The sequence below is a fragment of the Typopeltis vanoorti genome, chromosome 18 (assembly GCF_054136105.1).
Source record: "Typopeltis vanoorti isolate ZY-2024b chromosome 18, IOZ_Tvanoo_1.0, whole genome shotgun sequence".
Classification (NCBI taxonomy): Eukaryota; Metazoa; Arthropoda; class Arachnida; order Uropygi; family Thelyphonidae; genus Typopeltis; species Typopeltis vanoorti.
Window position 1 is genome coordinate 44,185,516 of NC_143566.1, and position 20,361 is coordinate 44,205,876.

General features: G+C 35.4%; 1 protein-coding gene across 1 annotated transcript in view; it reads right to left on the reverse strand.

The window, feature by feature from the left end:
* The window catches only part of LOC150096623 (nucleolar protein 9), a 212,533-nt gene that overhangs the window by 113,735 nt on the left and 78,437 nt on the right, over window positions 1-20,361 (reverse strand). The window contains exon 5 of the mRNA XM_090408340.1: window positions 16,412-16,550. Within this exon, the coding sequence (XP_090264466.1) occupies window positions 16,412-16,550 (139 nt within the window). The remainder of the gene's footprint in view (window positions 1-16,411; window positions 16,551-20,361) is intronic.

Sequence of the window (20,361 nt, forward strand, 5' to 3'; positions counted from 1 at the left end):
AGCTGATTTCAAAAGAAATCAGCTGAAGCATTTAATTAATGCTGTTCCTGACACATATATCACTGAACTATGTGCAAGGAATTGAAGAGGATCAGTATTGGCAGTTACATGCCTATAAAGAAACTAGCGATTTCTGCAAAGTTTCTAATTCAGTGGCTAATACATGTATATGTTGTCATAGTGACAGGTAATGAAAACCTTTCATGGGAGGATCCATGTAAAAAACTGAAGAATCACATACCTTAAGAATATCACACTGCAACTAGCAATCAAATAACAGTCCAAAGAAGGCTCAATATTTAAAGCTATGTTGTGCATTTCATCTGATAAATGTTTTCTGAAATATTCACATCAAAAATGTAGGAAGGTAGAGAGGACAAAATGATACAAAGTCGATCATTCCAGTTTTAATGTTTTCTAGTGTTTCTCACCGGTAAAGCTCTTTTAAAAAGACAGTCATGCTTCCTTCCCACACACACATGAAATCAGACAGTGCTAAATTCTAGTCAGCTCCACATGATTTCTCAACAGTGTTTTTTTTATGTAACTTCTACCCATGAAAGGAATATTATTTTTACAATTGTGAAGATGGCAGGTTAAATCTAGAAATAGACAACACAATAAGCAAAGTTGGTATGGTGTGTAGCCATCTGAATAAATTTATTCCAAAACACCAAACTTGCAGTATACAAGACAGGTTTAATTTATGAATCTGAGAGTAGAATTAGAAATATTCACTTGATCTAGGGACCACAGATATGAGACTGGCATTCTCAAAACACACAGAGATAGATAGATATTATCTGTTCAAATGAAATAGCCCCTGAAACTGAGCTCAGGTACCTTCATAATACTTGTTTTTAGCCAATGGCTATAACTCATAAAATAGATAAAATACTGTCATGTCCACTCTGTCCCTCTTGCAACCAATGCACAAGATCACAGCAAAACCATTCCCATCCTTTATATTCAGAGCATATCAGAAAAAACAGCCAAGGAAGGAAAAGAACAGACAACAATGTTAGGATATTAATTCTTTTCAGTTTCTCCATGAATATAATCTCCATGACACTTACAAACCACTCATTCAGTTAGCTACCTTCACTGTTTTCCTAAGGATCAACTTACCACATACCAGCTCAAGCTGGTATATGTACGCTGATGACCTAGCGATCCTACATCAATCTACCTCCTTTGACAACCTGGAATCAACCTTGAACATAGACCTGAATATTCTGGAAGAGTACTTCAAGCAGTAATACTTGAAGCCAAATCCAACAAAAACTGTGTCCAAAGTATTTCACCTGAACAATGCAGAGCCAAATCGACACCTCAACCTTTCTTTCTGTGGAAAAATGGAAGAACACGAGCCTCACCTGAAATACCTTGGAGTGAGCCTGGACAGAAGCCTAACCTATAAAAGGCACATCACCAACCTGTCCAACAAAATTAAAATGAGAAACAATATCATTTCAAGGCTTGCTGGAACAACCTGGGGTTGTGGTGCAGAAGTCCTAAGGTCGTCTGCCCTAGCCCTCGAATTCTGTGCAGCAGAATATTGTGCCCCTGTCTGGGAAAGAAGTACACACACTAACATTATAGACACCCAGCTAAACTCTACCATGCGCACAATTAGTGGGACAGTGAGAAGCACCCCTCTCTCCTGGCTGCCTGTCCTATCTACACCAAACATACAGAAAAGACAAGCCTCGATTAAAGAATTTAACCCTTTAACTGCTGATTTTATATTCTACTGACATTGTCCCATGTGCTGAATTAATTTTGCAAAAAATTTATAAATAAAATCAATTAAAATTCTTACCTTAACTGAAGTAAGAAGTCCGGACAGCTAACGAAGACGACATGTCAGCCATTATACATAACTTCTTGCTTGCCACTTTTATGGAGTGCGCATGCTCGCCAAGGAGTTTGATGGGTGATTGACAGCTGACAGAGAGAGCATTTAGTATCGCGGTAAAGGAAACAATAAGAGAGTGTTTGGGTATGGAGAGCTACTAAATGCCATTCTGTGACATCCCTGAAATCCACGCAGTCACGTGGTTTATGCATCGTGCTGCATATGAATAGTTGCACCAGTTCAAATTTTTCTCTTTAGATGTCATACAAGGACAGAAACCCAAGTCAAATAAACTTCAATTGGTTGACAATAGATGGAGGAACCTACCTGCAAGGTTTGAATATCTTACGATTCTTTCCATACTAAAAAATTGTCTGAATATGGTAGACGCGCCAACCGTACATATACAGGCTCAGCAAAGCAGGCATGTATTTCTGAGGCTGTAATAATACGTTCTTAGCAGTTAAAGGGTTAAATGAGTATTACACATTGAAAGTTCAAATCGAGTTAACTCGATCATAGCAAGGTTGCCATTTTTTTCTGCGCTCGACCGTAGTAGTTAAAGGGTTAATAAAGCAATGAGCAACCCACTCCCGCCCCTGCACCAGACTCTCACTCAGAAAGTTTGCACCTGAAGATATTTTCAGGCACAAACTTTGTTTGCTTCCACTTGGATAAAGGATTAAACTAAATTTATTATAGTCTAACCAAGTGCAAAATAAACTTCCAACCAGACTCTCATAAATCCACCTAGTCATCGCCTAAAATCTAGAAAGACTCTCTGGTCCATGGATGAACTCTCTTCAGCTACCCTGCCATCAACACCTGACATGTGGGAGAATACTGGTCCAACAATCTCCCAACAAACGGGTTCCTGGTAGAAGATCCCTGTGCTCTGCAGCCTGGTTTTGCTCTTCCTAGAAAGATTTGGTCATCAATCAACAGGATCAGAACTAACCAGGGCAGATGTGGCTGCCTACTACATAAATGGGGGGCTGTTAGACCACCCTTATTGTAATTGTTCTCCCATTGCTCAGATGATTACTCATATTGTGAATGACTGCCCAAGGCACTATTTTCATGGTGGTGGTCTACAGGACATCCTCATTGTCAAGCAATGAGGCCTTGGATTGGCTTTCCAGACTGGACATTGACCTGTAGTTGTTCTGTATTCCTTTTGCCATAAGAATAAAAAATAAAATAAACTGTTCTCCTAAGGATCAACTTGCACACCCTGAAGCATCTTGAGTATATAAAGTTCCTTAAGCCTGCAGTATAGGCTACTTGGCAGAGACTAGTAGATCTGTAACATCTATTCTTGAAGAACACAAAAATTACATCCATGAACAGCCATATAGCAAGTCAGGACAGTGGTAGACATGCTCTGGACATTCCCTCGCACAGGATTAAATGGAAGAAAGTATTTGTGCTACACAAAAGGCACTATAGGTCTGAGAGACTATTTTTAGAATTGGCTCCAGTTATGAAGCACTCTCCTTCCAACCTCAACAAGTTCAGCTATGCCCAAAATCTGGGGGGAGACGGTCATTCTGAGATCAAATGTAGGACATTAGTTAAAATTAACTAATGTCCTATTAGTTAATGGGATATAATGTCAAATTAACTTTGAGGGTTATCCAGTCTTTAGCAGTCTCTTTGTTAGGACGTTAGTTCTTTGCAATTACAATCTGAACTGTTTCTATAACTTTTAACTTGAGTGCTGTGTACTTGCCACAGTTGTAATTTGTGCTCTGACAATGCCAGGAAGAAAACTAGCAAAATATTAGTACATCAATAAGTTATATATATATATATATTTTTTTTTTTCTCTTGGTGTTGTTTATACCATGAAGGACTGTTATGAATACCCACTAACACCTAAACCTACATATGTTGTGAAAAGTTGTGGACCTCGAGTACATTTATCACTGTCGATAAGCTAAGGATCAGATAATGTTCAGTCCAGATCAGTGCTTATGCACTGCTCCAGAGACTAAAACGTGGGGTCTCTTTCAGGCCATTTCTGGATTCCACAAAGCAGGAATAAAAGGTATCTCAGTAGGCAATGAAATCCATCTGCCAATTAAAAATTTTTGCAAACACCTGTTCCCACAGTGATATACACTACTACTGATAATGAACATCTACTTCAAGTTCCTTCTTCATCACCTCAAAAAAGTCTTTCCTCTAGCTAGTCTACAACATTTTCTGGAGAATGTACATTACAATAGTTTCACAATACGGCTGCTGTCCCTTTCCCTTCTGTCTCTCCACTCAAAGTGTCTGGATAAACAAAATAATTGTTTCCTGCAAGTATCCAATGAGTTTCAAATGAAGTTTGAAACTCATTGGATAAATCATCATCTATTTGACTGTCAGGCATGTCAATTACTGAGAGATACAACCAGTATGTCTCTTAGTAGCAATGTCAAATGAACTGATGTTCTTCAAAGGCCAGTGAAATTTCCACAAATTACTACACATGGACTCCGTTTTGGTGAGAAAGTTTGTTTTAATCAATAATACAAATGTTTTAACATTTTGTACACTACAGTGTATATACTTTTTTTTTCCCAAGAAATATGGATGAACGAAAGAAAGCATTGGTTGCAAGAGGGACAGAGTAGACATGATAGTATTTTATCTGTTTTATGAGTTATAGCCACTGGCTAAAAAAGTGTTATGAAGGAACCTGAGCTCAATATTTTACATCAAACATGAAGATAAGCTTCTTGAAGGAGAGACATTCTAGTAAAATGATAAAGACAAATTTTAAATTGAATGCAACTTGTTCTGATTAAAAGGCAGAAAGAATATTGAATTAGTACATAGATTCAGTCACTAGCAATGGCAAATGATTAAAAACTTTGCTAATGACAAAGATAGTAGTAGATTAGGAAATAATCCCAGAACACAAATATGGCTGGTTTCATGTCAAAGTTTCTGGAACTGAAAACTATGTACATGCTGGAATGCAAATAAAAAAATTTACTCATTAAAATTTATTACTTACAAGCTAATGTTTCACTAGCTCTATTATTATCAAAGGCACTTTAACAATATACACAGTAAAGGCATAAAACAAAATGACCTGGCTCAAAAGGACAGTCACATGCATCGAGGGTGACAGTGGCACTCTTTCTGGTGATTCCTGTTATTAATCATGACAGGAAGAAAGGACAATGCACCAAAACCTATGCAAGATCATACCGTCGGTTCTGTTACAATTATTCAGGTTCTGTAGAACTTATGATGCTTCCAGGAACAGTTTCTCCACTTTAAATTAGGATTTGTGAAGTAGACTGGCTTTCTTCCATCTGAAGTAGTCCTTCTCCAAGGTATGTTGTGAAAGTCTGCTTTTTGGTTGCCCATTCCAGATATATTTATGTTGTTTTCACCTGGCTAAAGTAATCTTGTCCTGTGTCTGAAATACTTGGATGAGTTGAAGAAGTATCTTTACTTTTGCAGGAGGTTTAAAGGTGGAATTAAGATTGTATTTCTGTATGCACCTTTAAACATCCTACAAAATTAAAGAACTTATTCAACTCATCCAAGGGTCCACTTCCTCCACTGGCCATTCCTGGAGCATATCATATTCATTGCATCTGTAATTTACCCTATACAGGTGAAATAGGACACACAATTCCTATCTAAAAAAAAAAAAGGAACATAAATGGCATATTAAATTTAACCCCCCAATCAACCATGACGTTTATAGACATCCAGAAAAATCTGGATACGATTCTGTAACACTGCTGAATAACATGGATAAGAAGTGCAATTTGGTCTCACTATTTCATCCACCTCAGCCAGTAGAGAGGTTAATAACTATGGTAATTCTGGCCTTTCTGATCATGCCCTGAATACTCTACTTAGATTTGACTGCAAAGACACCCGGTCTTTACATCACACCAAAATGTGGCATGAGTGCAAATTTAAGAGCTTGTGAAATTCTTATCTACCACCCAAATCTTAATAATGGTTGTCTAAAAATCCAAAGAATATGGATGGCACATATTCTACCCACACAACCTTTTGGTCTGAGTTAATTATAATTAGGACTGTAGTAACCTAGGACACGGGTGGCGAACCTATGGCACGGCCAAGAATTTTGCTCGCACATCAACGATTTACATATGGTATCCTTTTATACGCTTATAAATTATTTAATCTTATTTTTTAATTCTTACAATACGTACAAGTTAAATTCTGTTTTACAGGAGAGAGCAGCTATGAATACAAATATCATAATGGGGAACTGGACAATGAGACTTATTTGTGCCTATGGCCCAACAGAAGGTTATACTAAGGTAGAAGTGGAGGGATTTTTTGAGGCTTTAGAGAAAGCATCTGACACAATAAAAAAGGAAAAGTTGGTCCTTGTTGGGGATCTAAATAGCAGAGTAGGAAATGATTGTCAGATATACAAAAATATATTGGGAAAATTTGGAGAAAAGAGCAAAGCTAATAATAATGGCAAATATTTGTTGGATTTCTGCTCAGGACATGGACTGGTTATTACTAACACCATGTTCCAACATAAAAATGTGCACAAATTCACACGGAGAGAAGAGGCAAGAAATAAGAAAAGTCTCGTTGACTATGTTATTGTTGATAGTGATGTTTTCTCCCTTGTGCAGGACACCAGAGTGTACAGAGGATTTGAAATTGGAAGTGATTACTATTTAGTCTTGAGCAGGATAAAATTGAATTTCATATTGAAAAGAATAACATGTAACAATGTTTTAAAGCGAATAAAAGTTGAGCAGCTCTCAGATGTGAACTGTAGACTAAAATGCACAAATATTATTGAAGAAAAAATGAAAGAGTTTGAGAAAAGGAACCAAACTTTAGAGATTCAGTGGCAAGCCTTAAAGAAAATCCTGGTTGATTCAGCCAGAGAGAGACGTGGTGCGGTTGTCTGCAAGGATAGAAAAATCAGAACTCCATGGTGAACACAGGAAGTTAAAGAGGCAGTGAAGGAAAAGAAGAATCCATATCAAAAGTTCCTTGCAAATAAGTCAGCTTGTGCTCTTAGAGAATACAGAGACAAATGTAAGAAAGCGAAACACCGTGTAAAACTAGCTAAACAAAAGTCATGGGAAGACTTTGGCAAGAACATAGAAAATAAATATCAAGAAGGTGGCAAAATATTTTGGAGGTTATTGAAGAAGCTTAGAAATGGAGGAAAGAGTGCCGTAAAAAGAGTTAGAGATGATAAAGTTGAAATAAAAACAGGAGAAAATGATATCCTTGACGTATGGAGTAATTACTTCGAGAAATTGCTAAATGAAAGAAGCAGTGATAGCACAGTGGTAAAAAACACTCAACGGGCATACAGTCAGGAATACATATCTATACTTGAAGTAGAAAAAGCCATCAAAGGCTTAAAATGTGGAAAGGCAGTGGGAGTAGATGATAATCGACCAGAAATGCTGAAGTATGGTGGTATAAAAGTCTTGCAGTGGCTGCACTGCATAGTTCAGAAGGCCTGGACAGAGTGACGAATTCCCGAATATTTGGAGTAGAACTCTCATAGTATCAATATATAAAAAAGGGAAATAGAACTGAATGTGAGAATTACAGAGGTATTTCCCTACTGAGTGTTCCTGGTAAGATATATGCAAGTATACTTGAGAAACAGTTGAGAAGAATTGTAGAAGAAAAGCTTGATGAAGAACAAGCTGGATTTCGGCCAAATAGAGGCTGTCAGGATCAGATCTTCACTTTATGACAAATAGTGGAGAAATCATAGGAATATAACAAAGATCTGTATTTAAGTTTTGTCGATCTGAAAAAGGCATATGACAAGGTGCCAAGAGAGAAGCTATTCAATACGCTACAATTATATGGTGTCAATGGGGCATTATATCAAGCAATACTTAGTCTTTATTTGAGTTGTAAGTCAGCAGTTAGAATTGAAGGAAGTACAGGAAGATGATTTAATGTTAAATCATTAAACCATCTTCATGTGAGACAAGGATGTACATTATTCCCTCTGTTATTCATTATCTATATGGATCATATTATGAAGAAAGTGGTATTAAACATAATATCAAAATTGGAGATGTTAATGTCAGCTCTTTGCTTTATGCGGACGATGTTATACTTATCAATAAATCCACTACGAGTCTGCAAGATTCCTTGACTAAATTGAATAACTGTTGTAATAGATATGGTATGAAGATCAGCAATGAAAAGACAAGGACAATGAAAATAGGTAGAATCGTTGAAAATGTCAACTGCATTGTGAACGGAGAACCTGTGGAACAAGTAAAACATTTTACCAACTTAGGCACGATTTTTAGTGAAGATGGTAAATTAAATATGGAAATAGACAACAGAATCAATAAAGCTGGTATAGTAGGAAGTGAAGTGAATAAATTCATATGGAATAAGAGAGAAATTAGTCTGAACACTAAATTAGCTGTATACAAGACAGTGTTCAAACCAGTTTTAACTTATGGATCTGAGAGCTGGGTCAGAAGAAAAACACTTGACCAAAGACTAGAGATCGCAGGTATGAGAGTCCTGAGAAAGATTAGAGGCATGAACAGATGGCATCAATGGCAATATCATATTAAAAATGAATATATTAGAAAAGAACTTGACATTGTCAGCATCCAGGAATGCATTAGCAGAGCTAATCTCAAGTGGTATGCTCATTTAAACAGAATGGATGAGGAAAGATTGGCAAAACAAGTGTTTTGCCAATCTTTCCTCATCCAAAAAGGTTTGCAGCAAAACGACCCAGAGGAAGACCAAGATATAGGTAGATTGATAGGGTACAAAGTGCCTTAGACGACATAAATATAAGATCTGATAATATTGGAGTCTTGATAAGTAACAGACTGATCTGGAGGAAAATTGTAGATAGGAAGTTAGTAATGATGTAAATTTTTCATGTAGTACTATCATATCCTGTACACCCACTCGGGCTATTAAAAATAGGAATATGCAGTCAACAACCCTAATGAAATTTATCGGCAGTCGTTCAAATATAACTGCTGCTATTTTTTTTTAACTCAAATGTAATTGCCAAACACGGGAAACCTTTTAGTGATGGGGAATATATTAAAGAAGCATGGTTACAATGTGCACCAGTTCTCTTTGAAGATTTTGAAAACAAGGAAAAATTTATTCAAAAAATAAAAGATATGCCTTTGGCCAGAAACACAGTGAAAGATAGAATGATAGAAATACATGGCAGGAATTTGATGATGGTGATAAATCCAACATTAAAAGTTAGTTTAATGTATGAACTGTAAAAAAATGGGAACGTATTTACGAGTAAGTTTGTTGGGACTGGACCCTCTAATACAGTAAGAATAAATATAAATACAGTAAAAATACAGTCTTATACACAAAAAATTTAGAACGACTGGTCCTTAGGAATCCCTGACTTTTCCCTTTTCTAATTGCACGTGCGTTCATTATGCATTTCGCTCCAAGCATCCGCCACTAGGCAGAAATAAGCAGTGGCAAGTGCATTATTGTTGCGCATGTGCACTGTTTTGTTTTTGTTACTGTAAATGGGAATTATAAAGATAATTTAATTTAGGCATATAATAAAATGTTGATTTTTTTGAAACTATAAAAAATGCATTTGATTTAAGTTTTGAATTATTTTATTACAGTTGTACTGAACATGGCTGGCAAAAATAGAAAACGAAAATTATCACAGTCAAGCAGCAGAGAGTTCCAAAGCTGGTGGACTGAAGAGTATGGCATGATTAACAAAGACAATAAAGCAATGTGTTTTATGTTCCGGGACAGTTGTGTGCAGAACGTCGTCAGTAAAACGCATTATGAGACAAACCATAAATCGCTCCTTGAGAAAAGCAAGGACGAACAGAAAGAATTTATTGCTCGTGCTATTAAAAATAGGAATATGCAGTCAACAACCCTAATGAAATTTATCGGCAGTTGTTCAAATATAACTGCTGCTAGTTTTTTTGCCTCAAATGTAATTGCCAAACATGGGAAACCTTTTAGTGATGGGGAATATATAAAAGAAGCATGGTTAAAATGCGCACCAGTTTTCTTTGAAGATTTTAAAAACAAGGAAAAATTTATTAAAAAAATAAAAGATATGCCTTTGGCTAGAAACACAGTGAAAGATAGAATGATAGAAATGGCTAAAAATATAACTCATCAGCAAAAAATAGATATAAAATCTTCTGGTTTAATTTGTCTTTGTCTTGATGAGAGTACTGACATAACTTGATCAGCTTGTTTAGCAATTTTTATTCATTATTCTGTTGGGAATAATATCAAAAAAGAATTGATAACATCATTAACATCATTGGCAACAACAACAAAAGGAATAGATATCTACAACGCAGTTGTAAATGCACTTGCTGAAAGAGATATAGATCCTTCCAAAATTGTATCAGTAACTACTGATACAATTGATGGTGCTCGCAGTATGAATGGAGAGGAAAATGGGTTCGTCAATTTATTTACCAAACGTATTGGACATCAGTTCTGGGTTTTCATTGTATTATACATTTGCAGGTTTTATGCGCAAAGGCTAGTTTCAAGCCACTGGAAGATATTATGAGCATTGTAACGAAATTGGTCAATTTTATCGGCACACGCTTTAAATAAACGAAACTTTATAGAATTATTAAGCGAGGTAAACTAAGTGTACAATGGTTTACTTATGTACAACAACGTTCAATGGTTAAGTCAGGGAAAAGTTCTTCAAAGATTTGTTGAGTGTTTAGATGAAGTCAGACTTTTTTTACATAATGAGAAAATCATTGAAAAATACAATCAGTTAATGAACGTCGAATGGCTTTCGAAAATAATGTTTTTTACTGATTTGTATTTACGTTTAAATGAATTAAATGTTAAACTGTAGGGTGTTAACAAGACAATTATTGTCATGTTTGATTTAATCAAAGCATTCGAAGCTAAATTACCAATTTTTAATCGTGACGTTATTTCCAATACCTGCCGATATTTTCCAAATACAAAAAAATTCTTTGTGGATCTAGAATCTCATGAAAAAAAAAAATCAAGTTAAATTCACAAAAGAGTTTTCTACATAAATATAAAGAGCCAATAGGCTTCAATTCGGTGCTGCAAACATTATTTAAATTAAGAGGATATTAAATCCCACATTGTTTGAAAGCTGAATGAGAAACTTAAAGATAGGAATCAAAGAGTTTCACGCTGAATATAGCAAACTATAAAAGTTTCGGCGGATTGTAGCGTACACTAAAGCACGCAGTTCAACACTAGGGCAACTCATAGCAGAGGAGGGTAAAGTTCTGATAATAGTGATCAGAACTATATCCTCCTCTGCTACGAGTTGCCGTAGTGTTGAATTACGTGCTTTAGCATACACTACAATCCGCCGAAACTTTCATAGTTTGCTATATTCGGCGTGAAACTCTTTGATTCCTATCTTTGAGTTTCTTATTCGGTTTTAAAACAATGTGGGATTTAATATTTCCTTAATTTAAATAGAGTTTTCTACAGTTATTCAGTCAATAATCAACGAATTTTCTTCAAGATTTACGCAGTTCAGGCAATTTGCAGAGACATCAAAATTTATTTTGCATCCAGATATAACATCAGCAGATAAACTCAATTTGGAGATATTCGAGTGGCTGAATTTGGAAGTGTTGGATTCTGATTATGTAGAGATTAGAGTAATTATTATTTGCTTCAGAATCCAACATGATCTTCCATCACAAAGGCTAGACTTGTAAATATTATTTAATGTAAACAACTTATTTTACAAATTAATATTCATATAACTACCTTTAACTTTATTTAATATTTAATTATTTAATCAAGATATATGTATTAATAATGAAAATACTGTATTAAATATTATTAAGCTATTTTATTTATTACTATGTTAATATCATAAGAATTTGTATTTGATAAATTAACTGCGTATTATTTGAAATGTAAATATTCCTTGTTTATTCCTGTTTGTAAAGTTTAACGTTATGTAATAGCTCAATTTTATTATATTTTGTTTTGTTGTCATGGAAACGTATGCAAGTGAGCGAGCACGTTTTGGAACACCACGTGAGGTTTATTGAAAAAGAGTTTTAGAAAGAAATGACGTGAGCAATTTAGGGGGGAAGACAGATATATAAGCGACGAACGCTGGAATTATTAATTAAGCATTAGGAGATTAGAGATTTATAAGAGAGAGATTGGTATTAGGTTGGAATCGGGCATTCAGCATTCAGCAATCACAGTGCGATAATAGAGAGTCGGCAAGTCACTCGAGCAACTAAATAAAGTCTACAAGTTGAGAAGCAGTTAGCTAATAAGTTTCTGAATAACAAATAAAGCAACGGAAGATAGCTGAGTGACTACTGAATGACTAGCGATATTTTAGTTGAGATTTATTTTCAGGGCCGACCTTTCAAGGACACACTGAAACGTGAAGCATAGTAAGAAGTAACTAGAGAATAAATAGAGGCAACAGGGTTGTGTTTATTGATAGCGGTGTTTAGAATTATAGTGCCTAAAGAATTATTTAAATACCGGAGGAATGAACATCTGTACATATAAAACCCCAAGTTAAAGAATTATTGTGTATTGCCCTAATTCAAGAGTAATCAGTAGTGCTTCATACAAGAACATCTGATTATATGAATTGTGCCCGTAAATTAATTCAGTTAATGCTAGAAGATTTATTTTAATGAGTGCTGTTTATTGTTAAAAGTGTTTACAGTTATAAAAAGTGTTTGTGTGTATGTTGATGAAAGAAGAAGATTAACGGTAAGATTATTCCAACCTTTAGTTTTCCTATGTAGAGAAGTGTGCGAGTTTCATCCTAGAATTCCCTTATGTTAACAGTAACTATCGCGCAGATTAACTGAAGCAAAAATTTGAAAGTGTTTACTTGTAAAGCAGTGTCACTGCGAATTTATTGTATTTTGGAACTTAAGGAACTGTGAGAAGTCTGTAATATAGAGATAACAGATTTATCTTGTTAGAGTTTGTATGACTGTATTATCAGAAGAGCTGAAGTGTTTGTAGTATCTTAATTAGTGATTTGAACTCATGCGTATAAATTGTGATCCTAAATTAAATGTTTGTTTTTGTTAATCAAAAGTTGTATTTTGCCTGAATCTCTTTTACTGCACCATTCATAAAATATTCGACCCAAAGCAGGTAAATTAAGTAAGTCAAATATACTCGGCCAGTATATATTTTAAGGAGTAATAGTTGAGGGTTCATTTATCTTCAATTCTTGAACTAATCCAGATATAGAGTGGCGCAGTCTATAAATATAAATTTTCTCTATATTTGAATTAGAAATCAACTCACAACTTATCAATTATTTAAGGACATCATAGTAAATAACATGTCGGATCCAAGATATAGATTAAGACGAAGTAGGATCCAACAGAAGATACAGAAATGCAATTAATCGATTTTCAATCTAGTTCTATATGGAAACAAAAGTTTGTCGATTTGAGAAATGACTTGGAAATAATGGAAAATGATCGATTATTGGGTGCAATTAAAAAGAATGCAGAAGAGGAAATATTAAGAACTTGGAATGCCATTCTTGAAACCTTTCGTTGTTTAAAAAAAAATAGCAACGGCTATATTATCAATTTTCTCCTCTACATATGCTTGTGAGTCATTATTTTTCAAAATGAATTTTATAAAAGACAGTTTAAGAAATCGAATGACTGATGAACCTCATTCGGCGTGTGTATTACTAGCAGTGACAAAATATGAACCTGATATAAAGCATTTGGCATCTAATGTACAACAGCAAAAATCTCATTAATAAATTGATGCATTGATATTGATAAATTAACAAATTGATAATAGGTTGATATTGGTTTGTATACGACAATGTGTATGCCAAATTATGAGTTAATTTTTATGAAATTCTACGTTAATTTTTAAACTTGTCTCAATAAAATTCTGCAATTAATTTTTCCCCTGTTAAAAACTTTGCGGCACGTCAGCAACTTGATTTGTAAATTTTTGGCATGCACCAGCACGTCAGCAACTCGATTTGTAAACTTTTGCCACACGCACATAAAAAGGTTCGCCACCACTGACCTAGGATCTTAGCTTTAATATAACAAGGTATATTAAATATAACAAACTCTTGTGTTAATTATTGATTAGGCCACCAATTTTGCTGTATTAAAAGTATTAATATGAATTTGTTCTCTGATGATATTATAAATAGGATATAGCTTTGATGCAGTTTTTTCCTCACTAAGTCAGTCCAGTAGAATAACAGTTGATCAAATCACTGTCACGTGGCACACTGAATTGTCTTGAAAATAGCTTGTCTGTGTATATACTCCAGATGACCTTAATACGAAAGTCGAAACATCGGGAAATTAAAGTAATTATTCCTAAGATGGTCGTAGTCTCTATAACTTACCGAAATGAATACTGATCACCATGTAACTTAAAGGAAAAGACACTAAATACAAGTTTAAAAGCTTATTGGATGGAATGTGGTAATTTGGACAATGAGACGTATCTGTGCCTTTAGTCCCACAGAAGATTCTATTAAAGAAGTGGAAGAATTTTTCAAGGTGGCTGACACAAAGAAAAATGACAAGTTGGTCCTTGTTGGAAATTTAAGCAGCAGAGTAGGAAATGATCAGAAGACATATAGAAATGTTTTGTGAAGAATGTGTAGTTCAGTGGAACTGATGTTTGCATCCTCTGCACTAAGCCACCCAAAGAATGAACTAGGTTTGATTCTAGTCACTGACTAAAGGAACTTTCTCTAAGCCTTTCTTTAACCAGTTATCGAGTTAGTCTATCTCTGGCACAAGCAAGCAGGTGTCTTTCTCCTCGAAACTCTGATTTTTCATCCAATAAACTCAAAAAAAAAAAAAAAAACTGACTGTAGAACCCATACTATTTCAGACAATAACATTGTGTTAGGGAGACATTTCTCAGTCATCTCTTCATCAGATACAACTTAAAATTAGTGATAATCTTGGGCCATCTATCTCTGTTCAATTAGTGGAGATTGAACTGCCCACTCAGTCTCCAAAAGGTAGATAGGGCTAAAATGGCCTTGCCTACTCCATGTAAGGAAATAAAAGGCATTAGCTGATTTTTTTTGATTGATTTTAGAATTTTTTTTAATTATTAAATAAAAATATTCTATTTTATCCAGTTTGCAGCTACTCACCATGGGCAAGTGGGCTAACATATTTGCCAAGCCCTGCTAATGTACTATAGGTTTACAACTCTTTTGGGATTAATATTTTTTAAAGGCTATTATTTTCTAAGGGTTGGATAATTTTCCGATTCTGCTGTAAAGACCAAACACAGAACATTTTCAAGCCACTTTGGATGACTTGGTAAGATAGGTGTTTCAGACAGTGATGAAATTCATATACCACCTGAGGACATTTACAAACATCTATGAACACATGAGAAAGTGGGGAGTCAAACCCACAGTGTTAGATGAAGAACAGTTAACTATACTCCATTTGGTCAACTGCAGAAATGTGACCAAGCAGGTTCCCATTTGCTGTGCAATAATAGTATCAAATACAGCATGGACATGATGATGATGAAATATCTGTATTCATACCATTCAATATCAATGCAGATGTTGTGGTTCAAAAATAACAGATCCAGATCATCATCACTGAATTATGACTGGTTCAGAAGGCAGAACAAACAATGGATTTCACATTCATGGTATGGGCCACATGTCAGAATTGATCAGACTGTACTTAGAAAAATTATTTACAGTTATTAAGAATAAGAATTGCCCAAACCTTTAAAGAAATACAATCATATATCTCATGCACAGGTAACATTTCAAAGATGTAGATTATTTAAAGAAAGTCGAAGACCCTTTTGCAACATCCAAACATTATTCATTTGTATGGGACAAAAGGATATTGAATACCAAAAGTTTGGGAGATTCATATTCTCAACAACCATAATTAATTTAAGTACATCTAATTCCCTATGATCCTAGCACCTCAGCTTGTACCAAGAAAATGTGAAATCCACTGTTGTTTGCTCTTTTGAACTACTCATAATTCTCTGATGATAATCTGTTATTTTCTAACTAAAATACATATATTTTGTTGTCGTTTAATATCATTAAAACATGCTTGTGTATACATACACACATTAAGATCACTTATCCATGGGCACAGCGGTCTTTAAAATCATGCATCAGGGGTAATTTTTTCTATAACGTAATATTATATTGCACTGCACTCAGATTATGTGAATATCTGCTTGCAAATTAGAAGCTCCTGCCTTTGTTTTCTGATACGGCTGTCACATATGCATTTATCATTATAGACTAGTACTTCCTAATTTCAAGCTGATTTCACTGCTAGATAACATTTCTTCACAATTTTCTTTTTCTGGTAATGTTCTTATGTATTGAAAGTGGAATGTAGTAATAAAATGGATATTTCTTTCACCAATTTTAATTAATCATGCTACTTAGTGCTGGATATATCTTTCAAAAAAATAAATAAGCAACTTTAAAAGCAATGAAATAATTTTCTTAAGCATCAATTTTTTTGTTACCAATAAAAATATAGTTACCTTGTCTCATGATCCTTCAGAACAAATATGTCTGTTATTAAATGGTTTACAAGTTTCTTGCATAACTCAAAATTTCGTTTCCCTAATATCAACAGTAATGCTTGGATAAATGGTGCTGTTCTACCATCTGTTACATAATCTAAATTAAATGAAAATTCAAGAAATGTTAAGACAGAAATGAATAAGTTGAATTCAGAATCCAAATATATTGATATGTATATTACTCAAAATCTATTAATTGCAATTTATTTTCCCATTAAAAATAAAAAATAATTTAAAAAAAACTAAAAGAAATCAGGGAACCTACCTTTATAGTAGTCATTTAAGTCAGTCTATAATGATAAATGCATATGTGGATTACTATAAAGCAATCCACAGCTTACTGGGTATGTGTTCATTATGTAGATGGATTTCATATATGAAATAATTATAATAAATTCAGAAGATTTAATTCTGAAAGGCCTTTGGCAAGTGAGGGGACCCCACAGCAGTTCTCTCTATCTGTTTCTAAATTTTTTCATCCTAAGTCGAAACTATGTTTAATTAGGCAATTAAATTGACTGGCGTTTCTAAAAAGATGTCAAGATATAAGAGTGATACCTAATTGCGTCAAGCTAAAAATTAAATTCCATTAAAAAAAAGTCCTCCATATACACTATCCACCAATAATTAACCAGACATCCCTGTTATTTGAAGTTGTGGAACATTCCAGGTTTGATAACATAAAAATCGGTGTATAGATACCAGGATGCAGTATTTCATCATAGCAATTGAATATAGGTGGTATGGCAATACAATGTGAACTCAGCGACTTCGAGAGAGGTGTCATTGTGAGCAGCCACATTGGTGGCATGTCCATACGTGCCATTGCCTCTCAATTGGAGCATCCAGAAGTAACGACTGGCGATGTGATTAACAAATGGAGACATTCTGGCACCACTAGTGCAGAAAAACACCTAGGGTGCCTGACGAAAATGACTAATAAGGACGGGAGAGTGTTAAAATGATTGGCATGCAAATACTGGCCACAATTGGCACAGACCATCTGTGATGAGTTCCAGAGTGCCAGTAACACCATGGTGAGCACTAATATTGTATGAAAACAACTCCCTTTACTGGATTTCCCACAGATGAACAGTGGCACACAAGCTGAACATCTCAACAATGTGGCTTGTCTAGCCTGGTGCAAAGAACATGTAAACTGAACAACTGACCAGTTGAAAACGGTACTCTGGAGCGATGAATCAAGGTTCACCTGTTTCCAGGCTGATGGAAGGGTGTGGAGACAGCCTGGTGACCGCTTGTTACCACGGTTTGTTTTACCCATAATAAAATTTGGTTGTGGAAGAATAATGGCATGATGTGCATTCAACTGGTTTGGAGTGGGACCACTGGACATTGTCCGTAGTTCCATGAAGGCAGTTCAGCACCTTGATACTTTTCAGATTTACCAAGATAAATCTGAAAATGTGGAAAGGCAGATGAAAGCAGGTGATATTCAACCAGGAAAAAAATAAATAAATAAATAAAATGGAGTGTAGTACGAGTGTGTACTGCACCTCCATTTTATTTGCTACAGTGAGTGTACTGTAGCAAATCCTTAGGGACCAATACAAGGTTAATCAGGTGGTGCTTACACTGCGGAGTTTTATGGAATGGACACGTCTTACTATCGAGACGACGATGGCCCATATCAAAAAGCTGCAGCTGTTATGGAATGGTATGAACAGATGGGTGTTAAACGACTGCCCAAGCCTGCACAGAGTACTGACCTCAACTCAATTGAACACCTGTGGAACTAATTGGAGCAGCGGTTGAGATCCAGAGCAGCATGCCATTGATCTGTTGCTGAACTCAATGCTGCTTTGATGGAGGAATGACGATACATTCCACCTGATGTCTGCTCCACATTGGTGGAAAGCCTCCCTCAAAGGGTGCAGGAGGTGATCACTGCCAAAGGTGGACATCCCCGAGATTAGAGTTCGCCTGCTGGTATCAATTGTAAATTGCTAAAGTGTCTGGATAATTAGTGGCAGATAGTGTATACAGACATGCCAGGCTTGCACTACTTCGAGACAGATAGCTACAGCAAGTGTCAGCCTCACTTCTACCAACGCCACCATCAGCTCGCTCCAATCAGAGGTCTCATAGAACCTTAACCCTGAGATTTGGTGCTTTCTTTCTGACATTTCAGAATCATCTGCCCAAAAAGAATTCTTAAAATTAAGCATATCAAAAATTATAATATTCTGTGCAATTCTAAATCACAACTGCAATTCAACCTCTCCATAACATAACATCTCCAATTAGTACCTCAAGGGGTGTACAGGATATGATAATACTACATGAAAAATTTACATCATTACTAACTTCCTATCTACAATTTTCCTCCAAATCAGTCTGTTACTTGCCAAGACTCCAACATTACCAGATCTTATATTTCTATCGTCTAAGGCACTTTGTACCGTATCAAACCACCTATATCTCGGTCTTCCTCTGGGTCGTTTTCCTGCCAAATTGGCAGAGAACACTTGTTTTGCTAATCTTTCCTCGCCGATTCTGTTTAAGTGACCATACCACCTGAGATTAGCTCTGCTAACGCATTCCTGGATGCTGACAATGTCAAGTTCATTCCTAAAATCCTCGTTTTTAATATGATATTGCCATTGATGCCATCTGTTCACGCCTCTCATCTTTCTCAGCACTCTCATATCTGTGGTCTTCAGTCTTTGGTTAAGTGTTTTACTTCTGAACTAGCTCTCAGATCCATAAGTTAAAATTGGTTTGAACACTGTCTTGTATACAGCTAATTTAGTGTTCCGACTAATTTCTCTCGTTCCATATAAATTTATTCAATTGACTTCCTACCATACCAGCTTTGTTGATTCTGTTGTCTATTTCCATATTTAATTTACCATCTTCACTAAAAATCGTGCCTAAGCAGCTGAAATGTTTTACTTGTTCCACAGGTTCTCCATTCACAACACAGTTGACATTTTCAATGATTCTGCCTATTTTCATCGTCTTTGTCTTTTTATTGCTGACCTTCATACCATATCTATTACAACAGTCATTCAATTTAGTCAGACAATCTTGCAGACTTGTAGCTGATTTATTTAGAAGTATAACATCGTCCGCATAAAGCAAAGAGCTGACATTAACATCTCCAATTTTGATATCATGTTTAATACCACTTTCCTTCATAATGTGATCCATATAGTAATGAATAACAGAGGGGATAATGTACATCCTTGTCTCACACCAGATTTAACATTAAACCATCTTCCTGTACTTCAATTCTAACTGCTGACTTACAACTCAAATAAAGACTAAGTATTGCTTGATATAATGCCCCATTGACACCATATAACTGTAGCGTATTGAATAGCTTCTCTCTTGGCACCTTGTCATAAGCCTTTTTCAGATCGACAAAACTTAAATACAGATCTTTGTTATATTCCCATGATTTCTCCACTATTTGTCGTAAAGTGAAGATCTGATCCTGACAGCCTCTATTTGACCTGAATCCAGCTTGTTCTTCGCCAAGCTTTTCTTCCACAATTCTTCTCAACCGTTTCTCAAGTATACTTGCATATATCTTACCAGGAACACTCAATAGGGATATACCTCTGTAATTCTCACATTCAGTTTTATTTCCCTTTTTATATATAAGTACTATGAGAGCTCTACTCCAATCAATGGGAAGTCGTCCCTCTGTCCAGGCATTCTGAACTATACAGTGCAGCCACTGTAAGACTTTTATACAACCATACTTCAGCATTTCTGGTCGAATATCATCTACTCCTGCTGCCTTTTCACATTTCAAGCCTTTCATGGATTTTTCTACTTCAAGTATGGATATGTATTCCTGACTGCATGTCTGGTCAGTGTTTTTTACCACTGTGCTGTCATCACTGCTTGTTTCATTTAGCTTTTGTTTAGCTAGTTTT